Source organism: Gobius niger (genome assembly GCF_951799975.1).
Source record: "Gobius niger genome assembly, chromosome: 15".
In the NCBI taxonomy this organism is placed as follows: Eukaryota; Metazoa; Chordata; class Actinopteri; order Gobiiformes; family Gobiidae; genus Gobius; species Gobius niger.
The window spans coordinates 28,656,150-28,683,147 of record NC_136866.1 but is presented as its reverse complement, the minus strand read 5'-3'; the positions used below and the strand labels follow the sequence as shown (position 1 = coordinate 28,683,147).

General features: G+C 41.6%; 1 protein-coding gene across 1 annotated transcript; it reads right to left on the bottom strand.

Moving 5' to 3' along the window:
* Positions 1–11,756: 11,756 nt before the first annotated feature.
* Positions 11,757–24,491, bottom strand: trim54 (tripartite motif containing 54; the record flags this gene model as incomplete). The annotated part of the gene is made up of 6 exons (XM_079572513.1): positions 24,338–24,491; positions 22,553–22,728; positions 15,793–15,973; positions 12,949–13,044; positions 12,659–12,892; positions 11,757–11,783 (listed from the first exon to the last, which is right to left on the bottom strand). Exons 1-6 carry the CDS (start codon positions 24,455–24,457, stop codon positions 11,757–11,759), a joined length of 834 nt encoding a protein of 277 aa, XP_079428639.1. The 5' UTR covers positions 24,458–24,491.
* Positions 24,492–26,998: the final 2,507 nt, after the last annotated feature.

The following is a 26,998-nucleotide window of genomic DNA, read 5'->3' as shown; positions in this document are numbered from 1 at the left end:
TCTGTCAAATCTTTTGGCCCTCTGGGGCCCCTGCTGGCTTGGGGGCCCCAGGCAGCTGCCTGCCTTGCCTAATGGCAAGTTACGCCTCTGAGTGGAACATAATGACCATAATTCAGGCCCCGCCCCCCTGTGTGAGAACCGCTGACCATCGTCACTTTCTCTCCCCTCTGGGCCCTGACCCACAGTTTGGGAACCACTGACTTCAAACTGAAACTGCAGCTGACGGTTATTTCTGCCGTAGCACTGAGACTGTGACTGATGCACATTCAGAGAACTAGAGTTACTGAAGGTAACTGCAACAACTGGCTGTTTTGGGGCGGGGTTTTGCAAAATGTAAACTGAGAGAACTTTCAGCCTCAAGATTTAAATTAGATCTGACAAATTTTCAACATAATCTCTCACAAAACCAAACCTCACAAACTTAAATACAGTCATGTTTTCTCGGAAATCATACACGACATTTTAACCGTTTTCACAATAAGGTGGCACATTTTTGTCACTTTTCTCCATGGATTTTGCACCGTTTTCCTCACATTGTAGGAACGTCAGAGATCGTTCAGTTCTTGCCAAATAAACTGATCATAAACCACCAAAAACAAGGCAACATGTGAGTTTTGACAGATTTCTTCCTCTAATAAATCCTGTGATATTTGTAACTGATCACAAACAAACCCATAAACCTTCTCCTCATATAAAAGTTGAGCTGCTTTTCCTGAGGGACTTTCCTGCAGAGACTTCGGAGTCAGAGAGTCCGAGCTGATTCATCCGAGCGCTGCTTTTAACTCGGCGACAATCGTTTTCTCACCGCCGGCTCTGACTCAGCCCGGGGAGGAGGAGGGAGGAGGAGGAGGGAGGGGGAGGATCCTCCAAACACTCTGTTGCATAAACTTCACTATTACACAACGACGACGACGACTTTCTCAAACATCTCGGTCCAAGCAGGACACGGCGGAAACTCCACTTCCGCTCAGAAAACGCAACAAAAATGTGACCAGAGAAACTACGAAAACAGCGCTTGAAAGATGTGACAATAAAGTTACAATCACTTCTCTTTCAAATGAGCCGCTACAGTGTTGCTCTCCAGTCAAGAAGCTTCTAGATTTGGGTAAAGTCGAACTAGAGAAAACATGCTGGGTTCTGAACCGAGGGCATTGTCTCCAGTTCGACCTTTTGTGGCTGTTTCATCACTTTCCTATTGCTCTTTTTTGACCTTTTTGTCACGCATTTTCGTCACTCTTGTATTTTCATCCCTGTTTTCGTCTCGTTTTTTGTCGCTATTTTGACCATTTTTACCCAGAGGTTTTTAGATTTGGGTCAAGTCGAACTGGAGAAAATGCTCCTGGAAGAGAAGTTTGTGAAAGAACGTTCGTGACTTGACCTTGAGTCGGGAATGTTGATGCTGTAGGAGAGATAAAAGGTCCAGCTCAATCTCCTCTCACGGATTTTCAAACTCCTCCTGGTATTATTACGCCTTACAATATAGTTTCCCCTTTTTATCCGCTTAGAAAATCCACATTGATTAATTTTATGTAGTTATACTTTATCGTGCAACACTTCACGTAACCATATTTAAATAGGGAAACCGTGGAAGAGCTCGGTAGCTTCTATCTTCACTTGGTTTGGAGCTATAGTGGCTAAATGCTAACGCCGTCTGTGCTGTGTTTACGTGATGGAGGGCACTCGTGAATTGAGCCACCTTATCCAACGGGCGAGCAGTTGCCGGAGCCCAGGGGCCTAACAAAGTCAAGGGCCGATCAGAATTAAGGGGGGAAAAAAGGTGATTTGTTGATTTTCATGTCAATCACTTCACTTTGCGGCATGACTGACCGTATGCAATGATTGTCCTGTGTGAGTACCTGGAGTCGCCCCGCCCGACCTGGCCCAGAGGGACACATGTAGGAGGAGCAGGGTCAGGGTTTTTGTGGGATTTAGGGTTAGGGTTATAGGTTAGGGTTTGCGCTGAGGGGGGGGGCCTACAATTCTGTTTGTCGGGGGTTTTTTGTCATTTTTACGTCCATTTTTTGTATATGTTTTGTCACTTTTTGTCACACTTTTGTCGTCATTTTTTATGTCATTTTTTGTAAAATTTTTATCATATTTTTGTCAATTTTCGTCAATTTTTTGTGACATTTTTTGTCAATTTTTGTGACATTTTTGTGACTTTTTGGCACTTTTTCTTCAATTTTTTGTCAATTTTTCGTCAAATTTTTGTACATTTTTTGGTGACATTTTTGTTATTTTTCGTAACTTTTTCGTCACCATTTTTGTCAAAGTTTTCTCACTTGTTTGTCACATTTCCATCATTGTTTTTGTCTCAGTTCTGTTGCTATTTTCACAGCTTTTTTCCAGAAGCTTTTGTCATTTTGTCGTCATTTTTTATGTCATTTTTTGTGTCATTTTTTGTGTCATTTTTTATCAAATTTTTATCATATTTTTGTCAATTTTTGTCATTTTTTGGTGACATTTTAGGGTTAGGGTTTGTGCTGAGGGGTGGTCTACAATTCTGTTTGTCGGGGTTTTTTGTAATTTTTCCGTCCATTTTTTGTAAATGTTTTGTCACTTTTTGTCACACTTTTATCGTCATTTTTTATGTCATTTTTTGTAAAATTTGTATCATATTTTTGTCAATTTTCGTCAATTTTTTGTGACATTTTTTGTCAATTTTTATGATATTTTTGTGACTTTTTGGCACTTTTTCATCAATTTTTTGTCATTTTTTCGTCAAATTTTTCGTACATTTTTCGTCACCATTTTTGTCAATGTTTTCTCACTTTTTTGTCACATTTCCATCATTGTTTTCGTCTCAGTTTTGTTGCTTTTTCACAGCTTTTTTCCAGAAGCTTTTGGACTGGGGTAAAGCCAAACTGGAGAAAATGTGCTCGGTTCAGGTGGGAGTTAAGGGGTTAAATATTAATTGGCAATATCATCAAATGTTCGCATTTCACCCATTGAACTGTATTTTCCCTGGTCACTTAAACGCCTCAGATGGATCGTGGCTCCGGGACGGCCTGGGGAGTGACAGTAGCACTGAGGCTCCATCTCCGACCTCCCTCCTCACTCACGGCCCTATTCGGATGCTTCTTATCACGGCGTTGAACCTCTGACCAGTTTCCGTGTTTGGGGCCCTTCACTTTATCGCTGCAGATCAAAGTGTCTCCGTCACCGCTGTGGGAACTCTCTCAAACTCCGCCCACGCCCTCGTCTTCCCCTTTTCAATCCCAAAACAACGGTTTATTTCCATTTCCCGCTGAACGCCGCCACAAAACACGGATTATTCCCGAAAGAGCGGATCCAGATTTGCTCGGGAAACAAAACCCGCAGAGGCGCTTTTGTGTCATACGTGAGGATTGACGGGACATACGTGTTCATCCGGCTCCGGCTAAAAAAAAAGACTTTGTTCCGATGTGAGAAAACGCTGAGTCCGACGATGTTTGGCTTTGGAAGAGTTCACGTTGGAAGGAAAGTGAGCGGGAAGTGCGTCACGAGGAAACGCGCCTCCATTTTCAGGCGATTGTTTGTCTTTGTGTCGGAAAAAGCCGCGATTAATAATAAATGAAGACGGTGACGAAGGAAGAGGCAGAAGAGACAGGAGAAGGAATCATGGAGAGATTTTATGTTTTCAGAAAACTCAAACATGTTACAAAAAAAAAGGAGAAAACCTGCACGGACACAGGGGAGCATAGAAATGAGGAAATTACCATATTTGGAGGACAGAGTGTTGTCAGGGGGATTCTGTGCGTCAGACACCAAACATGTCCGAGTTTATAAAGCGATTTCAGACCAAACTCTGAAACAAGGGTTCAGTCCTGGGTTGTGGGTTAGATTCTGTGAGTGTCGGGCTCAGACTCGGTCTCCTCTTCGTCCTCTTCATCGTCAGCGCTCACAGACTCTGAAAACACAGACACAGTTAACCTCTTAACTCCCACCTGAACTTGTTTTCTCCTGTTCTCCAAAGTCTCCAAATCTAAAAGCTTCTTCAAAATGGCGACAAAAAACGAGAAGAAAATGAGGATGTAAATTGACAAAAATGGCAAAAATCCAGCAAAAAATTGACAAAAATCCAGCAAAAAATCCAGCAAAAAAAGACAAAAATCCAACAAAAAAGTGACAAAAATCCAACCAAAAATTGACAAAAATCCAGCAAAAAATTGACAAAAATCCAGCAAAAACTCCAGCAAAAAAAAGACAAAAATCCAGCAAAAAATCACAAAAATCCAGCAAAAATTTTTACAAAAATCCAGCAAAAAATGTGACAATAATCCAGCAAAAAATGACAGAAATCTAGCAAAAAATGTGACAAAAATGCATTAAAAAAGTAACAAAAAAGTAACAAACGTGCCATTAAAAAAGTGACAAAAACACATAAGGGAAATAAAAAATGATGACAATGGCAAAGAGGAGAGAAAGCATTTTGGCGGGTGGTCAGAATCTTAAAAGCCTCACCAGCCGCAAATGCACCAAAGCCTTTGTTTCTCCATCCCAATCCTTTTGGACACACTTTGGACATGGAAAAGGCTGGTGTTGTTTTATTTCATTATGATTATCATTGTTAAGTAGGTAAGTAAGTGCTTTATTGTCATCAGTGTCATAGTGTTCAGGTGTCAGTCCTGAGCAGCATGATCGCCTCCTGGGTTTGTCGCTGTTTCAGAGCATGGTGTCCTGCACTGGTCAGCTCCACCTCCTCCATCTCCTCGTTTGTCCCTTCCTTGTTTCCTGTGGCTTCCTGTAGGTGTGGCGGCTCTTCATCAGTCACTCAGAAGAAGAAATGTGTAGATCTCAAATGGGTTTAAGCTAACATTTTGTTTACCTTTAAAAAGGTAGAGGAGAGAGGGAGGTCACTTCCTGTTACAATATCATGATTTTCTATTCATTAAAAAAAAAATCTGAACATGTGCACAACAGTTACAGTATATCAGTACACATTTTACAGTACACATTTTCACGCCGATGTTACGCAGCCCCCTGAGGCGTAGAAGGACCGGAAATCATCAGTGTTGTGTGTGTGTGTTTACTTTTTTGTCCCCGTAGGGAAATTTGTCCTCTGCATTTAACCCATCCTTCAATGCCGCTTGGGCGACCTGTAAGGGGACCCATCTCCATGATGTGGAGCCAAGTACCCGGAGGAAACCTACGCAGACACGGGGAGAACATGCAAACTCCACACAGAAAGGCCCCGTCCTGGTGGGAATCGAACCCAGGACCTTCTAGCTGTGAGGCGGAGGCGCTAACCGCTGCGCTACCGTGCCGTGCGGTGGCGACTGCATTTATTCATCGCCTCATCACCGGCAGCTCTTTCCAATCAGCCAATCACAGACCCAGCTCAAGCCGCGCCTTCACGTCAGCCAATCACCGCAGCCCTCGTCCCTCCTCCAGCCACTCGTCGCTCACGATCCCCGACTTAACCTCTTCACTCCCACCTGAACGGAGCCCATTTTCTCCAGTTTGGCTTTACCCTAATCAAAAGGCTGCTTGGGGAAAAAAGCACCAAAACAGCCACAAAAAATGAGAAGAAAACAAGGATGTAAACGCAACAAAAGAGTGACAAAAATTCAACAAAAATGTGACAAAAATTCAACCAAAAAGTGACAAAAATTCAACCAAAAAGTGACAAAAATTCAACAAAAAAGTGACAAAAATTCAACCAAAAAGTGACAAAAAAATCAACAAAAATGTGACAAAAACTAAACCAAAAAGTGACAAAAATTCAACAAAAATTCAACAAAAAAGTGACAAAAAAATCAACAGAAAGTGACAAAAATTCATGAAAAATTCATCAAAAATGTGACACAAATTCAAAAAAATGTGACACAAATTCAACCAAAAAGTGACAAAAAAAACAACAAAAATGTGACAAAAAGTGAAAAAAAAAAACATTAAAAAAAGGTGACACAACACAGCAACAACGTGAGGAAAAAGATCAGTTTTGTGGGTCTTAGCTTTCAAATGAGGTGCTACACAGGCCTATATAATAACCTAAGAGGACAGAATGCATTTGGTTTAGGCGGGTGGTAAGAGGTTAAGCCTCCCGGTTGATCACTCAGCGTTTCCCAGCCGTGTTACGACCCTCCTCCGCCCCTTTCTCCGCCAGGCCTCTCCTCGGCTCAGCTCGTCTCCCCAGGTCTCCCCGGTTCTCCACTTCCACCACCACCAGTGTCCGGGCTCCGGGGAAGATACCCTGGGGACTCGCCTTGTCTCCAGGGGACGTCTCCGTGACCAACGTCTCCCCAACATCTCCTCCGGTGAGATAAGCCACGGACAAACACTAGCTAAAAAACAAACGCTTTGGTCGTTCCACAAACATGGCGGATCTCCATGGTAACAGCGGCTGTAAAACATTCCATCCTGAACTCTATTGGCGACAGAAGTGCGTTTGTTTCTGTGATTTCTATGGGGAAGCATCTCCTTCTTCACAAAGGCACAAAGAGCCTCGTCATGAGCTCCTCGGTGAAAATGAGCTGAAAGGTACAAAAGAGAAACCCACACAAAAACCCCTTTATTCCTTTATCTGCTGCTCTTCTTAATCAGCACAGCCCGGTGGTTTTGTACCAGCTTATCGTATGTTTTTATTCAAGACTATGTGCAATATTGGTTGTTATTGTTGTTACGGCACGGCTTCATTCTGATGTGCTTCGTAACGCTGCAGGAAACATGACTCATTTCTAGGCCTGGGCCCCCGAAGTGACTTGGTTGTTTCGGCTCAAATAAATGACTTTTTCTACAACCATTTTTGCCTCGTTTTAAAAAATATTTGCCCCAATTTTCTCTCATTTTCCTCATTTTTATTACTAATATTTTCCCTATTCTCCTCACACAATTTTTTCCTTTTTTTTGCCACAATTTCACCCACTTTTCCCCAAATTATTCCTCATTTCTGTTTAACCTAAACAGTCCTGGTCCTGGAGTTATACTGCGGGTGAAATGTGACTCCGATAAAAGTAAACGTTGCTCTGTCGAATTATAATGTAAGAAGCACTTTAACCTCTTAACTCCCGCCTGAACCGAGAGGATCTTTTTCCTCTCCATCTTTTTGCCGCTGGGCTCGATTTTTAGAAAATATCACATTTCCTTTCATTGCTTTGCCGATGACGTCCAGATTTACATGCCTCTTAAGTCAGAAAGCAGTTCAATGCAGTCTTTACAGAGCTGCCTCCAGGAAGTGAGAGACTGGCTGAAGATAAACTTCCTCAACCTAAATGAGAGCAAAACTGAAATTGTTTTGTTCGGCAATACTGAACAGACCTTTGATCTCGGTGTTCCCTTCAGCTCCCATGGAAGAAATCTTGGAGTCATGATTGACAGCTCTTTTAAATTTGACAAACAAATCAGCTCTGTGGTTAAAACAAGCTTCTTTCAGCTTCGATTGATTGCTAAAGTAAAACCATATCTGCCTTCTAACCAGCTGGAAAAATTAGTCCACATGTTTATTTCTACAAGTCTGGACTATTGCAATTCTCTGTACCACGGCCTTGATGCTGCATTCATTCGTCGTTTGCAACTCGTACAGAACGCAGCTGCACGGCTCCTAACAGGCATCAGGCGCTATGACCACATAACTCCTGTTCTACAGTCTCTTCATTGGCTCCCGGTGCCCTTCAGGATACAATTTAAAATCCTATTGTTGGTTTTTAAACCACTGAATGGCCTGGCTCCAGAGTATCTGTCTGAAATGTTGACTTTGTATTCTCCTGTGAGAGCCCTGCGGTCATGTGACCAACAGCTTTTAACCTGTCTCCGCTCTGAGAAAAAAACCTGCGGTGACAGAGCGTTTGCAGTCGCTGGACCCAAACTTTGGAACGAGCTCCCTTTGAGCATTCGATCAGCCTCATCCATTGAGAGTTTTAAGTCACTCTTAAAAACACGCCTCTATACATTGGCTTTTAACACGAGCTGAGTTGATCATTCCATGTTGTTATTTGTACTGTGTGTATGTATATATATATATTTGTCTCTCACTGAAACATGTACAGCACTTTGGGCAGTGTCAACTGTATTTTAAATGTGCTTTATAAATAAACTTTGACCTTGACCTTGACCTCACGTCATCAGATTTTTTTTCCATCATTTTTTGTTGGGTATTCAACTAATTTTTGTAACTTTTTTGTCATTTTTTATCAAATTTTTGTCGTTTTTTTGTCACATTTTTATCAGATTTTTTTATTTTTATTTATCACTTTTTTTTTTTAAATTTTTTGTCATTTATTTGTCATTTTTGTCACATTTTTTCGTTGATTTTTTATCACATTTTTGTAATTTTTTTGTCATATTTTTGTCACATTTTTGTCATTTTTTGTCATTTTTTTTCACATTTTTGTCATTTTTTGTTGTTTTTTCGTCAATTTTTTATCAATTTTTTGTCACATTTTTGTCGTTTTTTCGTCAATTTTTTATCACATTTTTGGGGGAGTTAAGAGGTTAATGTACATCGAAACAGCTTCAAAACCATAAAAATATCGCTCTCTGTGCAGCAACACGACGGGAACGAAGCTTCTTCCTTGTTTTGAGTCAGTGGCGTTTGACAGTAAATCTGCACAGCGCCCCCTGCTGTTCTGGAGTGTGCTTTATTAGGGATCTTATAGACAGTTCATTGTCAAATCTAAATGTTTTATAATCTCGGACTTAACAACAGTTTGAAGGTCGTTGGGTTTTTTTTCAGAGGGATGTATGTCAAAATCTAATTGGTCGCGTTATTCTCGATCATCATGTGATCATTTCAGTCGGACCAGAGGCCAACGGGAGCGACACAGTGTTGGAAAGAAATGTCCAGATGTTTTCCCTGCGTGTTATTTGTAACACAAACCTGCCATAGTCATTTCACCAACACCGAGCGCATCATTGTCAATATTGTCTCCACTTTTAGACGTCATGTGACCAAGTTTTGATGCTGGTGGTCATCAAATTAAAAGGAAACAAAACTTTGCAACAGTTTTTGTCTCATGTGGATCGGTCCAGCCGTTACGGAGGTATTAACCATAAACCAAGTCCGGTTACCATAGTTACCATAGTAGGATTTGATCAGGTTTATTGTTGATTTTTATATTTTACAACCCAGTGTCAGTCCTTTTTTTCCATCTCTTCGCAGATTTCTTGTTGTAGTCTTAAAATATATGTTAGTCTCTCCATATTGTGAACTTCCTCCACATTGTCTCTCTCATTTTTCAAGGCTGAGGGATCCTCTTTACACCATTTCCGTGTTATGGCTTTTTTATGCTGCCAGAAGGATTTTTATCAAGTATTGATAAAAATACGATTGTTGACAACAATTTGTTAGCCTTCCGAAGTACAGTTCTGAGCAGGTCTTTGGAAGCCTTTGATTCCTCCCAGACACTATCTCAGATAATTTTGTGCATGAGCCACATCCTGTTCACCGCACATCCTCCTGCAGGGCTGACACACTGATAAAGTCGCCTTCTTGATCTTTGGTGTTATAAAAAACCTGACCACATTTTTTAGTTTCACATATGTCATTCCATTCGTCTTCATATTTTTCTACTGATAATTCTTTCTTCCATTTACCTCTAATATAAAGTGTTGAGGTTTTCCTATTGGATACAGTTCAGATATCAACTTTTCTCCTTTGTTCCTACATGCACAACCCACATTTTTTGGATAACTTAGATGATGGGCTCTAACCTGAAGATACATGCATACAGTTGAAAAGGAACTAGAATTACTAAATAGATGGTTTGACTATAATAAATTATCAATGAATGTGAATAAAACAAAATATATTATATTCGGTAATAAGAGAATGGATAATCCAACAACACTAAAAATCAAGCAAATGGAAATTGAGAGGGTGTGTCAAACAAAACTTTTGGGAGCACATGTTGATGAAAGACTCAATTGGAAAGTGCATGTAAACTTTGTGAAATCAAAAGTATCAAAAATAACTGGCATATTGTGTAAAATCAAAAATCACTCCATTTATTATACAATGCTCTCATTCTTCCATACCTAAATGATGGTGTGGTTCTCTGGGGAAATAATTATAAAAGTACAATCCAACCCATTTTTATCCTACAAAAAAAAGCGGTCAGAATAGTCAGCTGTGCAGATTATTTTGCCCCAACAAATCCTTTGTTCATTAAATTATAAATACTAAAACGACACGACTTAGTTGATCTTGGCACGGCTATTGTTATGTATAAGGTTCATAACCATAAGCTTCCTGAATGTATTCAAGACAGGTTTAAACTCAGAGAGACTGGCTATAATCTCAGAGGAACTCACATCTATCAGAAAAGTGCATTTGGAACAAACACCAAAGCCAGATGTGTCTCAGTCAGAGGAGGAAACGTCTGGAATATTCTGAATGACACCTTAAAAAACTCAACATCCTTAAACGCTTTCAAAAAAATGTTCAAATCTAATGTAATGAGTAGTAATAAGGTACTAGCGCTAACTCACATATAAACTCTCCTGTGTTCACTATATTCTGTCTTTACGTTACATTATTGTTGTGTGACTTGTGAGAATTAATTTTGTAACTAATTGACACAGAAACATAATCATTTTGTCCTCGTCTTGCAGACGGTAAAACTGCTGTTTACTCTAAGTTGCTATTAAGTTGCAAAAGGGTTTGGCTTTAGATCAGTGTTTCACTTCAGCCAAAACCCTTTTCAGTCTTTGTTTCAGTGTTTTTATGTTTTGTAGTCAATCGTGTCTGTGTGAAGATCCTGACTGAAATAAATAAAAACTAAACTAAACTAAAACATAGAAGTCTTTTTTCGTCAATTTTTTATCCAATTTTCTGTCATTTTTTTGTCACATTTTTGTCATTTTTTTGTCACATTTTTGTCGTTTTTTCGTCAATTTTTTATCAAATTTTTGTCATTTTTTTGTCACATTTTTGTCACATTTTTGTCATTTTTTTTATCAAATTTGTGTCATTTTTTTGTCACATTTTTGTCATTTTTTTGTCACATTTTTGTCATTTTTTTGTCACATTTTTGTCGTTTTTTCGTAAATTTTTAATACATTTTTTGTCATTTTTTTGTCATATTTTTGTCATTTTTTGTCATTTTTTGATCTCTTTTTTGTAATTTTTTTATCACATTTTGTCATTTTTTCGTCATTTTTTTATCAATTTTTTTGTCATTTTTTTGTCACATTTTTGTCATTTTTTGTCATTTTTTTAATCACATTTTTGTCATTTTTTTGTCACATTTTTGTCATTTTTTTGTCATTTTTTTGTCATTTTTTTGTCACATTTTTGTCATTTTTTCGTCAATTTTTTGTCTTGATGTTCCAAATCAAAATTCTGCCTTAAGCTTTGAAAACTAATAAAATAACTTGCTTAGTATGTTCAGACCTCTCTTAGCCCAGTTCTTAAAGTTCATAACCCCTGATTTTAAATTTGGATCGTACGCCAACCAGCTGAATATCTTCATCTCCTTCTCCATCTTATAATAAATAAGATTCTTGTTCATGTCAGTAATCTAGAGCTTCATAGTGATATCTGTAAAGCGCAGGAGGGAAATGCCGAGCGTGGATTCTCCTGGCCTGGTTCTCGTCTGAGTTTGTTTTTCTCTTGTTGTTCAGGACGCACCGTGACTGAAGTGGATGTTCCGGATCATGTCTGTGAGCGCGTCCGTGTCCACGCAGAAGCCGCTCATGTCTCCGAAGTCCAGCTCCAGCCGCTGCAGCTGACAGCCGCGACTGGACTCCGCCATCCTGCCCAAACAAACACGGGATTAGTCCGGGTTTAGTCTGGGTTTAGTCTGGGTTCAGTCCGGGTTTCAGCCACGACCGGGGACTTACTTTTCCAGGACGTCTTTGGCCGTCTGCGAGAGGACAAACAAACACAGAGAGAAGCGGAGTTAATGATCGACCTCACTCAAAATGCAAATGTCCTTCAGTAAAATGAACCCGCTCCGTTTGGAAAAGGCCAGAGTTTGCGATAAACCGTGACCAGCTGAGGTCCTTCATCTGGAATATCAACCACTTATTAAACTTCATTATGACGCACGAGGAGCTTGACCTTCTCCCTCTGGTCCTAATGCTGTTCCTCATAAAAACATGATGAAGCTGCAAATAGCTCACAGCTCGCTTTTTAGCCTCATTTACGCTGTCTAGATTACTGACATAAAAATGAGGGGGAAAAGGATTGGAAGTTTTCAATTATTTTACGTTTTTACGAATTTTACGAAACATCCTAAGAGTGATGAAGCTCTAGTTCACTAACTGCACAGATCTAACAGTCGACCCATGAAAGGTTGAGGAGTTAGTTGCTAGTGTTAGTGCTTAGAGGCTACAATTTGATGGTTTCGGACGCAGCCACAGACTCAGACTGAGACTCTGTTGACATGACAAACTGTATAAATCACAGAGAAAGGTTTTCTGTGTCTTCTTTGATGTGTTCATTTAGTCTTCGGAGTGAAGCAGATCTTTAGTAAATCCTGCTGTATCTCGTCAGACAGAGCATTTGCTGGTTTCTTCACATAAACGTGCGTGTTTTAACTGTTTTCTCCTTAAGCAATGATTACAAGTATGTAAAAATGCTCCTGTCAGTCAGTCGTCTTTCATTTTCTTCCTGAGTAGAGATATTGTTACATGTTGTAGTACTGCATAATTCTACGGTATTCAAAATGGCGGCTGGACCCATGCATGATGTCATTGAACCCTGTGTTTTGTCAGAGATACTTCCGAAGTGTGTGACCTGTATGAAGGTGGACATGTGCGGCTCGTCCATGGTCTGGATGGCGCTCTCCACCAACGCCACGGCGCCCTCCAGCCGCCCGCCATGCGCCCGTATGAGAGCGCGCACGTGCCGCAGCTGCTCGTCCTGGTGCTCCGTGATCAGCTCCACCAGGCGCCGCTTCCTCTGGTCCAGCAGCCGCTCCAGCGACGCGAAGCTGAGGCGCAGGTGCTCGCGCTGGCTCTCGCCGTTATCCTGAGGAGGCGCAGGAGGGTCAGCGAGGAGGAGGAGGAGGAGGAAGAGTTATGTACCTCTATGGTCCTGCAGGCGTCCTCCATCTGCAACATCAGAGCCTGGATGTGGTCGTTGGTGGCGATGAGCCCCGCGATCCCGTCACTCAGCTCAGACTGGACACAAAACAGAATGAACTCGACTGTGAGATCCTCCAGCTCCATCAACCTCTTAACCCACACCTTAACCAAACTCATTTACTCCCGTTCAGCTTTACCCAAATCTAAAAGCTTCTCGACTGGAGTTTACAGCCTTTAGGCCTGGGGTAGGCACGTTTTCTTGGCGGAGGCCGATTTTCTTTATTGTAAAGAGACCGAGGGCCGAAGCCGCTGATTATTCGCCCAAAGTAAAGCACAACACTGTAAAAATGACCATTATGAGATAAATGACTTAAAATTGCGTGAATTAAAGTTCTTCTATGTTGAATTTGAGTCGGTTTGAACTAATTCTAGATACAAATGGTATAGCGCCAATGGAACAGGAATAAAAAACACTTGGAATCAGTAATCAAATAATTGTTTTTCACTTGAAATGACACAAAATGATCTGAATTAAGAGAATAACAACGACTAGAGGTTTTATCTCATGTAAGACCAGACCAAATCAACTCAAACCTTAGATTTAATCTCTTAATTCAGGTAGATTTATGCCATTTCTTCCTTAAAACGATTATTCTTTTTCCAGTTCTTTCAGATGCCAGTGTTATGAGCTCATTGGGTGCATTGACAGTATTTCTACCTTATTTTCTCCCATTTAACTCTAATAATGTTAAAAGTACTCTGTGATTTGTGTAATAGTGTTTCTCAAAATCATCTTGAGGGCCAGAGGTTCTGTGTCGGAGGGCCGGATTTGGCCCCCGGGCCTGACGTTGCCTACCTCTGCTTTAGTCCAATGTAACACCTCATTTAAAAGACCTACAAAACTGATGTCAGCTTTATTTAGACTGTACAATAAGACTGTGAAGTAACACCGACTGTAACAAGTGAATTTCTCCTTTGTGAGATCAATAAAGGTTTATCTTATCTTATCTTATCTTATCTTATCTTATCTTATCTTATCTTATCTTATCTTATCTTATCTTATCTTATCTTATCTTATCCTTGTGTCCTGTTGAAAACCGCCCCAGAGCAGCTGAAGGTCCAACAGAACAACATCGTCTGCAAACAGCAGAGACGAGATCCTGAGGTCCTCAAACCGGCCCCCCTCCGGCCCCTGGCTGCACCTACATTCTGTCCATAAAGGTAATGAACAGAACCGGTGACAAAGGGCAGGCCTGGGGGAGACCAACACGCACCGGGAACAGGTCTGACTTACTGCCGGCAATGCGAACCAAGCTCCTGCTGCTCATACAGGGAACGGACAGCCCTTAGCAGAGGGCCCCGGACCCCATACTCCCGGAGCCACCCCACAGGGCACCACGAGGGCCCCGGACCCCATACTCCCGGAGCACCCCCCACAGGGCACCACGAGGGACGCGGTCGAACGCCTTCTCCAGGTCCACAAAACACATGTGGACTGGTTGGGCGAACTCCCACGAACCCTCGAGCACCCGATGAAGGGTGTAGAGCTGGTCCAGTGTGCCACGACCAGGACGAAAACCGCATTGTTCCTCCTGGATCCGAGGTTCAACTATCGGCCGGATCCTCCTCTCCAGCACCCTGGAGTAGACCTTACCGGGGAGGCTAAGGAGGGTGATTCCGACCCTCCGACCCTCTGCCAGTCCAGGGGCACTGCTTTTACATCTGGGGAAAGTTGACCTGGAGAAATGTGCTCGGTTAAGGCGGGGGGTAAGAGGTTAACTCACGGTGGAACAGCCTAAATAAAGTTTTTAGTTTAACCTCTTAACTCCCGCCTGAACCGAGAGGATCTTTTTCCTCACGTCATCAGATTTTTTTTTTCATCATTTTTTTTTGGGTGTTCAACTCATTTTTGTTACTTTTTTGTCATTTTTTTGTCATTTTTTGTCACATTTTTGTCATTTTTTCGTCCAATTTTTGTCATTTTTTCGTCAATTTTTTAAATCTTTTTTTTTGTCATATTTTTGTCATTTTCTTAATCATTTTTTTTTCAGATTTTTTGTCTTTTTTTGTCCAATTTTTTTTTTTTGTCTTTTTTTGTCATATTTTTGTCATTTTTTCGTCCATTTTTTTAATCGTTTTTTTGTCATTTTTTGTCACATTTTTGTCATTTTTTTTGTCACATTTTCGTCAATTTTTGTCATTTTTTGTCATTTTTGTGTCAAATTTTTATCACATTTTTGTCACATTTTTGTCATTTTTTTGTCACATTTTTGTCATTTTTTCTTCACTTTTTTGTCAATGTTTTCTCACTTTTTTCTCACATTTCCATCATTGTTTTCGTCTCAGTTTTGTTGCTATTTTCCCACCTTTTTTCCAGAAGCTTTTGGACTGGGGTAAAGCCAAACTGGAGAAATGTGCTCGGTTCAGGTGGGAGTTAAGGGGTTCACCTGACAGAGCACAAGACTCAGCCCAACAACGGAGCAGGCCACACAGGTGAATGCTTTTCGTACTAGAGTCAAAGCTAAATGCACTGAAATGATTTGTCAGAGAGTTACAGCCTCTTTTATTCACAAGAGATTCTCTCCTGGCTCAGAGCTTTAGTCCTGGTTTGTTCCTGGTTTAAAAATGACTTGCGCTTGACGTCGGCTGAGCGTAAATATCATGATTCTTTCTGTGCTTTATGGTGATTTCAGATGAATATGTAAAACCATGTGGCGGCTCTTACTCATGTGGACGCTGCGGTGATTCAGAGAGTGAGAGATGAGCAAATGCCAACAACTGCTCCTCGACCGGGGCCCGGCTCCTCGTTCCCTCCCGCGGTTAAACAAAGCATAACCTCAGTACCTTCTTGCACACGTAGACGTTGCCGAGCGGAGCCACCTCGCAGTCGCGGTGTCGCCCGAACACTTTGCAGAGCGAGCAGGTGGGCGTCTCGCACAGGACGCAGTAGATGTTGATCTTCTCGTCCGGATGCTCCTCACACACGAGCTGAGGCGACAGAGGAGCGCGCTTCAGACTCACCAGCCTGGGAGAAGAAAACAACCGGCATCAGCAAGAGGACGAGCTCACGATCAGGCTGAAAAGAGTCCAAATGACCGTGGATGAGAACATTTTGCTTGCCTACATTGGCAAGACCGCAAGACCCCTCAAAACGAGGATCACTGAACACCGATCGAACATTCGTAACAGTGATTCTAGGGGCCCTGTAGCAACACACTTTGCCGAAACACAATATCAGCACACTCAGGTATGTGGGCATAGAACATGTCAAACTACCAAACAGAGGTGGCGACATAAACAAGCAACTACTAAAAAGTGAGGCCTATTGGATTTACACATTGGACAATATGAGTCCCAAAGGCATGAATGAAGAGTTTGATCTCAGACCTTTTCTCTGACTCCAGTGTCTGTTTTCCTTGTTTTGTTCTAACAATCACAGTACAGTTTTCATGTTTAGCTTCTATCAACCCCGGGGTAACTCTGATCCTATGTAAATATGTAAATATGTAAATATGTAACATGTACATTGGTGTGTAAATATACGTTTTTACAATGTTCTTATATCCTGTGGTTGTCACTTGCCTTGTAAAGATAAGCCTACACTCATCTGTCTCCACTGTCCTGTCTTCTTCTTCTTCTTCTTGTTCGTTTCCGGCAGGCTAGACGCCACCAGGCGTATTGCTGCCTTCCACAGTCTCTTAACAGAACTGCATCACGGGCAGATCCTCACATGCAAATTAGTAGAGAAAACAAACTCCATTACTGCCGCAATCACAGCCTCTCGATTTATCCGCGGGTCCAAGAGTGTCCTCAGTGATATCTTGTCCACTCCTGTTCTCAGCACAGCTTTAAACAATCGACTCCGCTCCTCCTTGTAGCACACACACTCCATTAGAACATGAAGGACTGTCTCTGTTTTCCTGCCACACGAACATAGTCCATCCGGTCTCTTCCCCATGAGTGCAAGGTCTGGGCCAAATCCACAGTGACCCAGCCTTAACCGAGTGTAAATGACTTGTTCCCTTCTACTTTTCCCCCAGGTGGTGTCCCCCCCCTTAACACTACTCTGAATTGAATGAAAATTCCTCCCTCTTTCCTCTCCATCCCACAGCCTCTGCCATCTACCTAGAAACTCCTGCCCTATAATGGTGCACAGCTCACGGTACCCTAAAGTTGTTCTCACTGTAATATTCTCCCGTTTAAGAGCGTTTTTCGCTATAGAGTCTGCGCTCTCATTCCCAGCAACTCCCACATGGGCCGGGACCCACATGAAAGCCACTGACAATCCTGCCGCCTCAGCTCTATGTAACGTCATTAAAATTTCGGAGATTACATCCTGCCTAGCCTGTGACACTCCTGCTTGCAGTGCCATCAACGCAGCAGCTGAATCAGTACATATCAACGACTGCTTGGGCCAAATCTTGCCAACCCACTCCAATGCACCCAGAATGGCTATTGTTTCTGTGGTAAAGACTGACACTCCATCTGGGAGCCAATGACCCTGACTTAAACCTCCACTGTCCTGTCATGTCTCATTGTGGATTCATATCATGTGACATGTCTCGCGTCATGTGACAATGACACATGACCTCTGCAATTAAAGGAACAGGCCACCGTTTTTCCATACTGAGATATGTTCTTACCTTAGCTTTGACGAGTTCTTTAGGACCTGTCTGATCTTCCCCCGTGCCTTCAGTCACGTAAACACAGCGCAGACGGCGTTAGCATTTAGCCTCTCCCTCTCTCCTCTATAGCTCCAAAACAGGTCAAGATAGAAGCTACCAAGCTCTTCCACGTTTTCCCTATTTAAATATAATGCACTAGCCTAGCACTAGCCTAGCACTAGCCTAGCGCCGCTAAACTCTTCAAATATAAGGACTGCATGAATCAACAACACTCTGGATAACTAGGAAATGAGGCCCTATGTCAAAAATCCTGAAATATCCCTTTACTGTAGAAACTGCAGTTATACGTAAGACCTGAGGTGGCAGTAGTGAGTATAAAAAGGAAAAACTTGCATCTGGAGAAAGGCGCAATCTTAACACATGCCAAGGTCTGTTCTGTCCGATTGAAAACATCTGGATCGCTTGGTGGCTAATGCTAACGGCTAACGGCTATAGGAAAAACACATTGAGCATGCTAACGGACGAGCCGACTTGTCTGTCGTTAGGATCGAACGCCGCTTCTCCTTTTTCATTTCTGTGGTTGTAATTATATTGTGGTAACTGTGGCAACCATGAAAACGCTGAATTTCCGACTGGGTTCGTGGTTAATGTCTCTGTAACGGCTGGACCGATCCGCATGAAACAAAAGCTGTGAAAGAAAGTGGAGCGTCTGACGTAGCTTCCTCCTTGTTTACTTGGCTGTTTGTCTCTTGAATGTGCCGAAGTTTGTACTACAGCATTACTAATCCTCCCTGACTTTCACAGGTTTTTAATGAGGCGCCGCTCGCCCACCGCGAAAGTTCACTCGAACGCCGTCATCCCAAAAATACTGGTAAACAAAGGAGAACTCCGCTGAGGTTCGTTTAAAACCAGGGGACTCCCAAACTCTGCTTTTATCTCTCGCTGTTTAAAAAAGCCGATCTGTTATTTCAGACCTGCTGCTCGCGTTACGCTCGACTCCGGGTGAATCACACGATTATGTAACGCATTATGTCTCCAAGTCAGATCTGAAACTGAAGCTGCAGCGAACAGCAGCGGCAAAGGAAAGGATTCTGTAGTGCAGGGGCGTCCAAACTGTTTTCATGGGTGTGTTTAAAGGGGGGGTATTCTGCTTTTTCCAATCACATAGCACCAGTCTATATCTCACTACAATGATGACAAACCTTCTGTTGGTCTGTAAATGCAGTAAATTAGAATAACTGCCTTGTATAAAATGTCTCTCTCAAAATGGCTGTAGTGAATGTCTTGAAATAGGCCTCTGTCTCTTTAAGAACCTCTGAGCCTTTCAGACACGCCCCCTCCACACGCTGTCTGTGGCATCAGTGGGGAGGGGGTTCTGCTGAGGAGCAGTGGTTGGTTACTCGGCTGGTGACGAAAGCTCGGAGGCGTCTCCAGGAGGTGGGGGCGTTCCTAGGAGGACTCAGGCAAACCTATCCCTAAAATGGCCGCCATCAGAGTTTTTACAGATTACTCAAAAATATGTGAATGTGCCAAGGCAACACTTCAGGCATGTTTTTAATGAGGGAATTACATAATAACATTTTGCATAATACCCCCCCCCCCCCCCCCCCCCCCCTTTAAACCATGAGCCACGTCTTTATATATGCCTAAAACCAGCTCTGTCTCATAAAGGGGCAAAATCAAGCTTTTAACCATGTTGTAAAGCTATTTCCTTCATTCTCAGTAATCCTCCTGAATCCTGGTCTCTGAGCAGCTGCTCCGCCCTCTGCTGGTGAACCACTGAGTTGCTCTGTTGTGTCATCAGAGCGGAACGGAAGTGCTCGACGTCTGTAATGTAATGTCTTAATTCTATGCTTACGGCCTGATTCTATATTATTTCTGTCCTAAGAAAAAAAAAGGAAGTGCCCGACTCGTCTGCGTTGCCCCTGCAGAGAAAACAAACGCCCCCCTGAGCGTCTGAACAGACGTCGTGTTTGCTCCGAAAGCTGTGAAGGAGCTCTTTCTAACTCTGGACACGCCTGTTCTGTTTTTTTACCAAACCATAATGTCACGGAGAAAAGTGAAACTAGTTCTACAACGGTAAAGTTGTATGAGCGGAGAAAGGGGGCGGAGTTAACTGAATCCAAGCGTTTTGACTTCCGGGTTGGAAGAATAACTCCAGAAAATACTTATATTTATCACAAAAAATAGTGCTCCATAGTGGTAGAGGTTCAATATATCATATAAGTAGGGATTAAACAAAGAGGAGCCGTGCATTAGACGGTTATAATGCACAACGCAGAGTCAAGAACACCACGACACGCAGCGGAAGTGCATTATAACGTCTAACGTGGCTACTCGTTGTTTAATCCGCTTATATCAGGGTCAGGGTCCCAAACGTAACATTTATAATAAATGTTTTTTTCTCCAGAACAGCTGGAGGAAGTGTGTGTGGACCGGGAAGTTTGGGCATCTCTGCTGAGACTGCTGCCCCCGCGACCCGGCCCCGGATAAAGCGGAAGAAAATGGATGGATGGATGGATTTTTTTCATTGACTAAAGTCACTAAATCTGCCAGACTACGGGACTATTTTGTGTGGGTTATTAGCCGGTCACTGAAGGCTGGTCTCAGAGCGAGTCATTCTCCGCAGCTATTACGAGGATCTCAGTCAGGCTCAACGACACAACATCAGCACAGAATCACAACACAACAGGACTAACCCGGAAACACTTTTCCCTGGAAGTAAACACCGATATGCGGCACTCGTGGGCAGGAGTTATTTCACTTTTACACTGTTTAACCTGAAGCTAAAGCTAGCTAGCTCAACCAGCTCAACTGTTTATGGAAACAGCTGCGGTGGAGTCGCTCACACCTGGGCCCAACTGAAACCTTTATGTTTGACTTTACTAATCCAGACAAATATGCTTCAATGCAGGATCATTTTATGTACGCCTGAAAATGATGAATAGCCTGAACAGTTTTCAATAGAAATGTAAAGCTCATATGTTATTAGCAGTAGCTAACCTAGCTGCTCACTCTCCTCATTTAGCAAACGTTTGGTTTTGGCCAAAAACGTTGAAATTAACACAAAATCCATCTCATACGTTCCTGTCAGTCACTAATTACGCCTTTATCTGATTCAGCTGTGTCATGCGTTGCTATGGCGACAGCGGAGTGATATCCCAGTGATTTAACTACGGACTACATGTGCGGTTATACCAAAATAATGCACCAGCCAATCAGAATCCAGTATTCACCCAGGCCATGGTGTAAATGCCTATACTTTACTTTGGCAAATAGCAGATACAGATCCTTTAAATGTAGTTTTTTATGTTCTTTTTGAAAGACACTATAGAAACAAACAAAGCTGTTCATGTTTCTGCCTAGTGTGTTTCAAAAAGAACCTAAAAAACTAAATTTGTTATTCCAGAAGACATAATGAATGTAATAAAAAGAGATCCTTTAAATGTTGAAGTTTGAAATTTTTAGAATTACTAAAATTGAAATAAAAAGGAGCATCTCTGGTGATGTAACAAGCCTGAGGGCCGCCAAAAAGTGGTCTGAGGGCCGCATTTGGCCCCCGTGCCGCACCTGCTTTAGTGATTTTGTTTGGTTTGTTGGTTGTTTGTTTGTAATGAACACACACATGTAAACACAGGTCACAGGATTATAGCCGTCGTCCTCCACTCACAACTCTCCAACACGCTCATCCTGGCCTATTGTACATGTTTTAGTGGTAGAGGAAACGCAGACACGGGGAGAACATGCAAACTCCACACAGACCGTCCGGGCATCGAACCCGGGACCTTCCAGCTGTGAAGCACGAGCACAAACCGCTGTATGAAGGTGAAGCACTTATAATGGACTTTTAGTCTTTTGTTTTGTACAGTGTGTCCTGGACGTCTTTTCCTCTGCAACAAAAACATGTTTCAGCTTCTTTTCTGCTCAAGATGAATCACAACATGTTTCTGTTCATTCTGTTCACTCTTTATGCAAATCTTGAAATTTTAATCTTATTTTGTCTCTGGCAAACCCTAACTCTGCCATTTGTTTAACCTCTTAACTCCTGCCTGAACCGAAAGGATCAGATTTTTTTCCATCATTTTTTTGTTGGGTATTTAACTCATTTTTGTAACTTTTTTGTCATTTTTTTGTCTATTTTTTATCAGATTTTTGTCATTTTTTTGTCACATTTTTAATTTTTATTCCGTACATTTTTTATCAATTTTTTGTCATTTTTTTTTGTCACATTTTTGCAATTTTTTTGTCGAATTTTTATCACATTTTTGTCATATTTTTGGCCTTTTTTGTCACATTTTTGTCATTTTTTCGTCCATTTTTTGTCAATTTCTTGTGACATTTTTGTGACATTTTTGCCACTTTTTCATCAATTTTTCGTCACTTTTTTGTCAATGTTTTTGTCACTTTTTTGTCACATTTCCATCATTGTTTTCGTCTCAGTTTTGTTGCTATTTTCACACCTTTTTTCCAGAAGCTTTTGGACTGGGGTAAAGCCAAACTGGAGAAAATGTGCTCGGTTCAGGTGGGAGTTCAGGGGTTAAATTCTCTACATTTCATTGTCCTTTACAATATGTACTTCACAGAAAACATAAAAACAGAGCAAAGATAAAACCAGACAATCTCTTATACTTGTAAATGTGTACATATTCACAGGCTTATTTCCCCCCCCATATATTTCATTTTCGTAAAACATTATGCCTGACTACCCTCTCTGCTTAATTATTATATTCTAGTCTTTTGTTTCTAAGCTACAGTTGCAAAGCATTTCCCTAAAAGTCTAAGATTATTATTTATTTATTCAATATTCTCTATATCCATCCTTTTTTTAGCAGCTCACTTTTCATTTCAGGGTCTGGTGGAACATGGAAGGTCAAACACTATTTAATGATACTGCGCTGCCACCTGCTGTCAGACTCCTAACATTACACCTCCCCTCTGCTCCACCTGCTCTGCTCCACCTGCTCCTGGTTTGATTCTACCTGTTCTGCTGCCTGTAGATGTCGATGATGTTCTCCACCAGCAGGTTGCGCTGCAGCCCAAAGACCCCATGACGATCCAGCGCCACCTCATGGCGACAGGAGGGACAGTGGAACCTGCCCCCGGCGCTCCCCGACAGACCGGAGCCGGCCCGGGACTGCCACACCGGGTTCGCCTCCTGAGAGAGACGGAGGGGGAGGAGCCCAGGTGTGGATTAAATCAATAAAACATGTTCAATAGGGCCCCACTTCACACAGGGTCTGAACAGGAAGGAGTCGATATGATGCAGATTTACCCCTTAACTCCCACCTGAACCGAGCACATTTACTCCAGTTTGGCTTTACCCCAGTCCAAAAGCTTCTGGAAAAAAGCTGTGAAAATAGCAACAAAACTGAGACGAAACAAATTATGGAAATGTGACAAAAAAGTGATGAAAAATTGATGAAAAAGTGGCAAAAATGTCACAAAAATGTCACAAGAAATTGACGAAAAAATGACAAAAATGTGACAAAAATGTGATAAAAATTTGACAAAAAATGACAAAAATGTGATTTAAAAAATGACCAAAAAATGACCAAAAAATGACAAAAATGTGACAAAAAATGACAAAAAAATGACACAAATGTGATAAAAATGTGACAAAAATGTGACAAAAAAATTGACAAAAAAATGACAAAAAAATGACAAAAAAATGACAAAAATGTGACAAAAATGTGATAAAAATTTGACAAAAAATGACAAAAATGTGACGAATTGTTACAAAAAAATGACAAAAATTAGATTAAAAAATGACGAAAAAAAGACAAAAAAGTTGCAAAAATGAGTTGAATACCCAACAAAAAAATTATGGAAAAAAAAAATCTGATGACGTGAGGAAAAAGATCCTCTCGGTTCAGGCGGGAGTTATGAGGTTAAAGGCCGATATTTCCGAAAGTGATAGAGACTTCCCGTTTTTTGTTTTGGAAATCGCTCCCACAACTTCCCCGTCTTCAGAGAAACATTGCAGTGAAAATCAGTCACAAGTTTTTACACCGCGGAACATATTTTATATCGGTATCGGCCTAAGGAAAACCCATATCGGTCAAGGACTATTGTTAATGCCGCAAATGCAATACACAGGTGCATGTTTTATTTCTTAAAGGTACATTATGCAACTTTTTATGTGAAAAATGTGAATAGTTGTGTCGGTATCAATCATCAACAAGCTACTACTACGATATATTCTAAGTATTCAGTATTCTGTGACTCTATATGACACTGGTGGTGATCTGGTTACTTCACTTTTGGATTAACGTGACTCTACCTGGAAGATGTCGTTGGCACACTTTTGGATTAACGTGACTTTACCTGGAAGACGTCGTTGGCACACTTTTGGATTAACGTGACTTTACCTGGAAGACGTCGTTGGCACACTTTTGGATTAACGTGACTTTACCTGGAAGATGTCGTTGGCACACTTTTGGATTAACGTGACTTTACCTGGAAGATGTCGTTGGCACACTTTTGGATTAACGTGACTTTACCTGGAAGACGTCATTGGCACACTTTTGGATTGACGTGACTTTACCTGGAAGATGTCGTTGGCACACTTTTGGATTAATGTGACTTTACCTGGAAGACGTCGTTGGCACACTTTTGGATTAACGTGACTTTACCTGGAAGACGTCGTTGGCACACTTTTGGATTAACGTGACTTTACCTGGAAGACGTCGTTGGCACACTTTTGGATTAACGTGACTTTACCTGGAAGATGTCGTTGGCACACTTTTGGATTAACGTGACTTTACCTGGAAGATGTCGTTGGCACACTTGCGGCACAGGTTGTGTTGGCACGGCAGGATCACCACGGGCTTGGAGAACATCTCCAGACACACGGGGCAAAGCAGCTGCTTCTCCAGCTCCTCCATCGCAGACCCTGGAACCAAACACTCACCATCATCTACACTTCATCAACATCTTAACTCTTTAATTTCTCTTCAAAGTCCATTCGCTTCACGACCTTCCAGAAAGTCGTGTGATGAATTGACTCAGCTCTGGAGTAAAACAGCTGACCCACCTTTGCTTCTGATCGACTTCTTCCAAACTTTCGGATGTTTTCCAAATGCCGAAAAACGGAAAAGTCAAAGAAATTAAGTCACGTCGAGTTTAATCCAACACGAGACGAGAGAAACGTCCACGTTCAGCCTGAAAACCCGCACGCCGCTCCCTGTTTGTGTTGGTTTTGTGAATCTGCGTAGTCGACTGTGAGCCCCAGCTGTTGCACATGCCTTCAGCCTGCGCTCACTGCCAAGGATTACCCCACTTTAGAGCCCGGGTGCCCCATCCCTCTGTGGTCTGCCCCCCTCTTTACGCTTTACATTCACTCAAATCACCATTAGAACTAACTCTGCTTCATACTTTACGACTATTGTTGTATTTAGCCTCCACTGTCCCTGATCAATGACAGCAGTGAGTTACAGTGGTATATGCATCAGTATATATTTAACTTTTCAACATTTTGACATTCTATGGACCATAAACAAATATATTTAATTGAACAGAAATGGTATTTATACGTGATATCGATTTTCTTTTATGAATAAAGAACTGAAAAGTAGATATCAGCCCCCCTTTTCCCTTTAGTGCAACCAATTCCCTACAGAAGTTCAGTGAAGAATTCTGAATGTTCCCTTAATGACTAAATATGATGACCCTGGATGAACTGCGGAGAGTGCAGCTCAGGTGAGGGAAACTGTCCACAGAACAACTATTAGTCGTACACTGTACAAATCTGGCTTAATGACAGTGGGATTAAAAAAAAAAAAAGAAAAAACATGAAGGCCAGATTTGTGCAGTTATGACTAATAGTTGTTCTGTGGACAGTTTCCCTCACCTGAGCTGTAGCTCTCTGCAGTTCATCCAGGGTCATCATGGGCTTCTTGGTAACAGCTCTGGTCAATGTTGTCCTTGTTCGGTCCGTAAGTTTAGGAGGACGGCCGGGTCTTGGTAGGTTTGCAATGGAAAGTGAGGACATTTTGGGTGGTCCTCACTCTTTGAAGGTCAAGGTGTGGTTTTAGGGTTAGGGTTCAGGGTAATACATTATGTCTATGAGTGTCCTCACTAAGATAGAAGTACATGGTTGTGTGTGTGTGTGTAGTACTGTGATATTTTTAGACGTAGTTTATTTAGGATTTAGTTACAGCACAAACAGCGCGGTCTTTGGACAGACACTGGAGCTGCATCATCACAGAGGAGAGGATGTAACTGCGTAACTTCTACTCGAGTAACAGAATTAGTTAATCTTTGTGTGGATCAAGGTGAATCCAGGTTTTCTGGTGTTTCGTTTGTGAAGAACTTTCACGGAGGATTTGTTCACGACACACCGGACAACTCAGAGACAGAGACACCGGTTTGGAGAGAAATGTCCAAATGTTTTTATTGATCATTATCTGGAAGGGATTGGATTAATAAAAACATTCACCTGATCAACATCAAACACATCGTTTTGAATATCGTCTCCACTTTTGGAAGCCTTTACGAGACAGTCTTGTGACCTGACTTTGTTTGTGCTGAGAGAGAAGACGCTGGACTTTGTGACAGTTTTTGTTTCATGTGGATAGATTCACCCGTCACAGAAATATTCTATTTTATAACCATATTAACTCTATACCTCTTTTTTGCCTTGGGTCAGCACTTACAGGATAAGATAAGATAAGATAATATAACCTTCACTGATCTCACAGTGGAGAAGTTCACTTATTACATTGTATTGACACTTCTGGTACAGTGCAAAGTCTGTTCACTAGCCTGGAGACTCGCTGGAGACTTGAGTCGCCGCTGAACTCTCTCCGAGACGTCCCCAGGTCTCCAAATCATCTCCATGAAAATGAACAGGTTCGATTTCAGCAGAGCCTCCGCACGGTCTCCGAGAAGTGCACGGTCTCAAGCAGTTGTGCCTCAAACACTATTTGTTGTCCTCAACCTGTGAGACGTTTCTGTGACGTCCCCACAGTGTCCACAGCTGCTTCTCTCAGAGACCACACGGAGACTCCACTGAAAGCGAACCTGTTTGCAGCACCCACAGGAACTTTAGGAATAAAATCCAACATGGTATTTTCTTTGACAATATTACAATTTTCACATTATTCCATGTTTTGTATCTCATCATTTTATGTCACAACTGAAACATGAATCAAACTTTTACACTAAGTTACTCACAGTACTCAGGTAAACAAAAAAGTACTTTTTTACTCTTAAATATTTGGGTCACTATTTTTTTCTTCTACCTGTTTAAATGATTCTAATGTAATGTTACAGGAGTAAATATTTTGGCTGCTCTGCTGAGGAGGTTCAAATGCAAAGTTTGATTTGATTTGATTTATTTGAGCAATTATTTACATTATTTACATTCATATGTTTACATTCATGTCACATGAAGCCAAAGGAAAAAATAAATAAAATAATAATAA